The sequence below is a fragment of the Triticum urartu genome, unplaced genomic scaffold (genome assembly GCF_003073215.2).
Source record: "Triticum urartu cultivar G1812 unplaced genomic scaffold, Tu2.1 TuUngrouped_contig_5702, whole genome shotgun sequence".
Taxonomy (NCBI): domain Eukaryota; kingdom Viridiplantae; phylum Streptophyta; class Magnoliopsida; order Poales; family Poaceae; genus Triticum; species Triticum urartu.
In genome coordinates, this window is record NW_024116398.1 from 1 (window position 1) to 6773 (window position 6773).

Sequence of the window (6773 nt, forward strand, 5' to 3'; positions counted from 1 at the left end):
GCCTCTGCGGAGCCTGAGCTTCTCCGGCTTCCCCTGCTACCCACGTCCCCGCCGCAGCCCCATCCTCGCATCTCCCCTGCCGCTGCCGGATTCGCTCGATCCGGAGACCCAAGCCTGAAGGTGCGAATCTCTCGGTCCCTCTGGTGTCTAATTTGGGCTGCCCCCAAACAATCTGTACAATACCTTCTATAGTGCACCGGAACTTGATAATACGAAGCCTAGATTGGCCATGGCCTCCGGGTCCGGTGCTGTGTGTCATCTTTTGAGTACTCAGGTGCAGTGTGTCTACTGGCCAGGTGACTTTATCTTCTGTCGATAACAGTTGCCATAACGATGGGCCTACAGGGATCCGTGGTAGCATAGAGCTCGGTTTTCTGGTAACTAGTTGGCTGCTCGTGCCTGAAATGTTCATGATTTTGGAGGGGAATTCCATTGTAGGATCATATTATGGGAAGTCCACAGGTTTAGCTTGTGTGCAGTTTCTTCATAGCCATATTCTAGCATGTTCGAACTAGTAATTTCATATATTCAGATAGACACCTTTCTTCCTGTTATTTTGCTGTCAAAGCTCAAAAAGAGTGATACTACTTTGGTAAAGGTCGATGTAGTCATCAGCCTCTATGCTCTCAATCTCCTGGCAGAGCAATTTCTCATAGCAAAATTGCAAAGTTGTACAATCTGTAGCTATTCTGGGACATGCGTTGGTCTCTCTTCTTAAAACGATGCTACTGTCACATGATGCATATCATGGTTCTCTGACCTTGGATCAACTTACTCTTACTCCGGTGTGTTGTATTACTTTTTATTTGAGCTGAACCAGTGCTCTTATGTTCCATTAATTCTTAGCTGGTCGTCCCAACATGATTTTCAGTTTATACTTGGCGCCACTGGAAGCAGATGCTGCTGCGTTACACGCCTGCTATGTGTTTGCAACGCTGCACCTATACCATGTATTCTCAGCCTAGCCAGTTACAAGGAGGATTGTCACAGAGCATGGCCTTATGGAATCACTCTCGCTCACATGCAGTCAGTTATCACACAAAAATGGGTCTAGTTAGTCTTTCTCCTAAGAGCACAAAATCATCTCGTCTGCAAAATGGGACATGCTTTGCCTGCTTGGAGCAACAGTCTAAACGCGGATTATCACCAAGAGATCGTATCCTACATGCTAAGCTTGATATGACCTCACATCACAAGTTTTCTAGTATTAGCTACAAACCGAGAACGACGACAAGTTTAGCACAAAAAATAGGAGGTACAGGCGCTGGACTTTCCTTGAGTTTCGCAGTTTCTGGGATAGCAAATGCTGGCGGTCCGGTGGATAATGACATTGATTCCAAATCGTCCTCTAGTTGTGCTCATGGGAAGAAAGTTTACACCGAGTATTCTGTCACCGGTGAGTGTGTGGAACATTTTATTTCTGTATACATTATGCCTATGTGCATGTAGTCACACGAGACCTGCAGGCATGCCTGGGGATGGTAGATGCTTGTTCCGTTCTGTGGCTCATGGTGAGTGCATTAGGTCAGGGAAACCCATACCTAATGAGAATCTTCAAAGAAAGCTCGCTGATGATTTAAGAACACTGGTATGTTTATAATGTATAAAGCCGAGGTCATACTTTTGATGAATATTGTTCTCAACACTGAAGTTTTTTTCTTGGTTAGTCGTTTCTGAAATTTGTATACAACTTTTCTATTGTTAGGTTGCTGATGAGTTTATCAAGAGACGGACAGAGACTGAATGGTTAGTTCCTTATACTGCTGTTGTTCTTTTTTCACAGCAATGTTGTGCTACACATGCTTACCCTTTGTTGTAACATAAAAAAACTGCAGGTTTATTGAGGGTGATTTCGATACATATGTCTCTCAGATTCGGAAGCCACATGTGTGGGGAGGAGAGCCAGAATTGCTCATGGCTTCTCACGTTCTTCAGTGAGTAATTGGACTATTTTTCTGTTGAGATAGGCATTTTAAAAGACGAGTAGTATTAGCCATGATCTCAGAATATTTACAAACTGTTTGCTATTTAGCTGAAGTATACATCACTGCATGATCCTAATAGAGCACTTGCAACAAGTTGTTTCACTTTTACCTTTGCAAGTCGGTAATACTGATGTAGCATAATACTGATTCTCATTGACCTTGTTTCTTCTTCTAATATTTGGTTTCTTGGTACATACACACCTCAAGGTGCTGCAATCGTGATTTTTCTGTCTTCACTCCATTATTATACAAAAAGATAACAAGGGGAAATGTTCCAATTGTCGCGCCGATGAGAATCTATTACTGTAGTCCAACAAAGATAGCTCTTTTGTAGGTTTAGTTTGAAAACTTTGCCCTTTGCAACATTGAGGTACAAAGGCAGTAAGAATACCGTCGTTGTGTTTCAGGATGCCAATCACTGTTTATATGCGCGAAGAAGCAGCAGGTGGTTTGATAGCGATCGCGGAGTATGGCCAGGAGTACGGGAAAGAAGACCCGATCCGGGTCCTCTATCATGGCTGTGGCCATTATGAAGCGCTGCATATACCAGGAAACGCTGAGCCCAGGTCAAGACTGTAACATTTGGAGTTGGAGCTCAGAAACCAGATAGTTGTAGTAAGTTCTTGGCCTATATATACTTTCTCTGTTTCCCCAAATGCATTTTCTGTCAAAGTATAGTCAGCAGAATCATTGAGCTTCTTCCATTTACCTATGTGAATGATTTATCTTGTAGTATCATTTTTTTTAGAGAGAATGTACTCTCTGTCATTTGATCTTCTTGGCAGATAGCAGCGCTTGACAGTTGACAGATTCAGGTAGCCGAGTACCTGAGCGCTGCAAGAAAGTCCAGATCACGCCAGCCCAGCGGATCTCAACAACCCACGGTCGCTTCCTCCGCTGCATGTATCGCATGCAAACGTCCAGATTCAGATTTGTACTTGGCCAAATCTTGTCCATCTATTTCTCTCTTATTAACTTCCTTCTATAAAAACGCACGTACACAATCTGATCGATGAATCAGGCAGATAATTCTGGATCGGAGTAAATCTTTCCTCCCGGCCCGTCCACCACGTCCGCCATGAGCGACGCCTCCGCCGCCGGCCAGGGCGCCCTGGGCGCTTCCTCGTCCGGCGACGCTTCGTCGCCGGCGCCCTTAACCATCCACAACGTGGACATCCTCACCCACGTCCCCGCCAAGCTAGACTTCGACGCCGACAACTACGCCGAGTGGAGGGACGGCATGCTCTCCGCGCTCGCCGAGTTCGGCGCCGTCGACCACGTCGAGGAGGAGCAGGCCCACTCCCTGCACGACGGAGACGAGGAGTGGATGCGTGCCGACGTCACCATCGTCCTCTGGATCTACACCACCATCTCCGACGACCTGCTGGACGAGGTCATGGCCGCCCACAGCAACGCCTTCGAGCCCTGGGCCCAGCTGCGCGGCTTCTTCGAGGACGAGGGCGCGTTCGACCCCGCCGAGGAGCTCCGCACCGCCGCGCAGGGGGACATGTCTGTCAACGCCTACGGCTGGCGCCTCAAGGCGCTGGCCCGGGCCGTCGCCGACGCCGGTGGTGAGCCCGTCTCCGACACTGCGCTGGCCCTGCAGCTGCTCCGCGGGGTTACCCCCAGGCTCCGAGTCATGGGCACCTCCTTGCTCGTCAATGACCGCTTCCCCAGTTTCATGGAGGCCTTATCGTGGCTGGACCTTGAGGAGTATAGACGTGAACAGGGCGAGTTCTGAGGGCTCCGCCCGCCGCGGCGGTGACCATGGTGATCAAGTCCAGGGCGCGCGCTGACGTCTTCCTGTGACTCCCTTCTCGTGTACTAGAGTTGCTCCAGCCAACTAGCAGTATTCAGTGTCAAGTGGATCCATTTGCGCTTCAATGACTGAATTAGGGCTGAAAACGGAGCGGAAATGGATGAAAGTGGTAGCTGTCACATTTATTTTCATATTCTTTTCTAGAAGCGGAAACAAATACAGAAATTCCGGAAACAAATACGAAAATGAATACTATTGAAAACAAACAAATATGGAAATGAATACTATCGAAAACAAAACCAGTGCAAATACAACACAGACACAAAGATGGAAGCTAGTGTTCATCGAAACTAATGGACAGTCGAGTCAGTTAATACACTCTATGATAATCCTATATACCTAAATAGTTGATCCTCCTATCTCAATTCTCTCAACACGCACACATATCACCTCATCATATATGCCACCTGATCGCCCTACTAACTGTTTCTCTTAACATGCATGAAAATTGCTATTTATATTCTCTCTCAACATGCACATGTCCCAACTTAAATCATTCTAATTATATTTCTCTCAACATGCATATGAAATACTACTTATATTCTATATATATTTACAACTATATAATAATCGTATAAAGTGTCGCAGGGGTGGAGATACAACGTGCCGTTGCTAGAGGGTTGAGGATGCTGGACCTCGACTCACGCTGGGCTTGGCTTTAGTTTGTGTCGGTGTCTTAGGTGCAGGAGTCTTTGTTCCTTTTGAGTACTGGTTCCCGTGTGCCTCTGGTCACTGCTTCATGTCTGCGTTCCGGATTTATGATGTTTGTGTCATCTTCACCTGGTTTGCTCCAGAGGGGAGATGGCTGGTACTTGTAGTTTGGTAGTTTTTGTTTTTCTTTTGAACTGGTGCCTGTAGCTGGATTATGCTTTGGTTTCCCTTAATGGAAATCAGAAGGGGGAGCCAGTCTTTTGCTAAAAAAACTATATAATAATCGAATACAATATATTATATCTATTGTAATTTGTATTTAAATTTGAGCAAAAAGTATTGCAATCAATCCCCGCAACAACGTATGGGGTATATCATCTAGTTAACATAGAAGTGATTACAGAGGTTCTAACTTTTGTCCATAGCATTTGGAGAAATATGAATTTGATGATTAGGTGAAATTATCACATCCAAGCTCATGCTTTCATAATGACATGGAAATATGCATTAGTGTGAAGCTCCATGAGAATCTAGCATCTCGTGGGCTTTGCTCATCTTGCAAGAAACGTATAAAGGTTCACATGCTTTTCCAGAAGAAACTTGTTTTCTATTTCGCTCTTGCTACTTCTAAGCATGTGTTGGGAGCTGGCACATACCACACATCACCGAACATCTACATTCTTGACTGCGTGATTGTGCGTCTGCCTGGAAGCATTCTCATCTAAGGTATGTGCAAGGACAAGCATTATATGTCTCTTGTTTAATTAGTCTCATATCTTTGGTTGCACTCCTAATCTCTGTGCCGCTGTGCGTCTATCGAATAAACTGATCTCTGTGTATCTGTTTAATTAGTTAACTAGGTTTTTCCGAAATCCTTCATATCTGACATAGGCATCCATTGTCAATTTAATGGACCGAGATAGTAGATCACATGAACAGACAAGCATTCCGTAAGATTAGCACTACTACTGTAATCTTCACTAGCAGCAGATGGATGCGTCAAGGTTTTAGAATTTCAATAGATATAAATTCTAAAAAGAAGATATTCCCTCCATTCAGAATTTATATCTGCATATTTTTTTTTCAGAATACAGAACTGACACATAAAAAAATTACGTACAAACATAATTATGCGGTTATGCCAGACCCTTATAAATCTCTATTGTGTTCTGTACAAAAGTTGGGTATTTGTATCAAATGTTCAATTTTCCGACTCTTTTATGCTTTCAAAGGAAGACAATAACACCGCTTTCAATTAATTAAGGAGTGAAAATGAATTGTGCAACAGGATTATAAGATGGGCAAACCATGAAGACATCGCACAGAGGAGTGTCCCAAGAGCAACAATATTCTCTGTAGGCTCAACGGCCATCTCAAACACTTCGAGTAGCGAGTGCAGTCTGCATCATTGAAGGAATCAGTTCGCTGAGGCAATATTGCAACGACATCCTCATCAACAATCAACGGCTTGCGGGGCATGTCTCGGACGCCAACGAAGGGCATTGCAAAGCCGAGATCACCCTAACTGCATGAACCTTGCCAGCATACTCTTCGACCATCACCAAAGAAACTACCTCGGGCACAAGAGGTACGCCACCTACAATATCTTTTTAAATAAAGACATGAAAAGGGCATCTTAGGTCCGATTATTAATACTATCGAAGAAAACAAAAATCAATTCAATGGACAGACAACTAGACGTTGAAAGACTAGTAAAAAATAAAATTACATCGAAGGCTTATTCTTCCTCGGTTGTACGCCTCCCGCCAAAGATTGAAAATTGCACTGAACCAATAGTAAAGGAAAGGGACACCTGTAAACGCCCTCGCAATACCAGGCTTTGAAGACCGCAATAGCCACTCACACCTTAGGACAAGATTTATAAATTGCTGAAGCAGCATCATGCTAGAGCATCACCCCACGTAGAACAAGCTTGCGGTCCATCACCATCAGTTCAGAGGGTTGAAGAAAGCGAACCATACCACAAAACAACATGAAAGAAGATGTTGGACTCGCCGCACCAATAGCCAGTCAAATATCTCTCCTTGAAAGACACGCCAACTGCCAAGATCTGAAGGAAATCAACATATATGGGGGCACAAATTCTCACAGGCCCTTCGTAGACGTCGGATCAAATGTCATCGAGGGATGAGACTAGAAGACCTTATTCCAACACGCCATCGCCGCCACCACCTCATCGATGTCGCCAAGGAAACAAAAAACTAAGCGGGAAATGAGACGGACGTGTCCCTACACCTATTGCCGTTGACGAGGCCAGCAAACGAGGAAGAGGAGCGGGACAAAGGTGGCGCGTGTAG

General features: G+C 44.9%; 1 protein-coding gene across 6 annotated transcripts; it reads left to right on the plus strand.

The window, feature by feature from the left end:
* The first annotated feature begins 871 nt into the window (after nt 1-871).
* LOC125529577 (OVARIAN TUMOR DOMAIN-containing deubiquitinating enzyme 4-like) lies at nt 872-6767 on the plus strand. Of its 6 annotated transcripts, none has more exons than XM_048693985.1 (6): nt 872-1396; nt 1467-1588; nt 1706-1746; nt 1836-1934; nt 2393-2600; nt 5744-6767. In XM_048693985.1, exons 1-5 carry the CDS (start codon nt 898-900, stop codon nt 2562-2564), a joined length of 933 nt encoding a protein of 310 aa, XP_048549942.1. In that variant the 5' UTR covers nt 872-897; the 3' UTR covers nt 2565-2600; nt 5744-6767. The 6 variants fall into 6 exon arrangements, with proteins under 6 accessions (XP_048549942.1, XP_048549940.1, XP_048549938.1 ...); XM_048693983.1 differs by lacking the exon at nt 5744-6767 and adding an exon at nt 4385-4761; XM_048693981.1 differs by lacking the exon at nt 5744-6767 and adding an exon at nt 4393-4761.
* The last annotated feature ends 6 nt before the right edge of the window (nt 6768-6773 follow it).

Excerpts from the sequence above, each read along its gene's own strand:
- LOC125529577 (XM_048693985.1), top strand. The coding sequence starts at position 898 with ATGCTGCTGCGTTACACGCCTGCTATGTGTTTGCAACGCTGCACCTAT. Across the intron at positions 1,397-1,466 it reads CACCGAGTATTCTGTCACCG|GCATGCCTGGGGATGGTAGA; the intron begins GTGAGTGTGTGG and ends CGAGACCTGCAG. Across the intron at positions 1,935-2,392 it reads ATGGCTTCTCACGTTCTTCA|GATGCCAATCACTGTTTATA; the intron begins GTGAGTAATTGG and ends GTTGTGTTTCAG.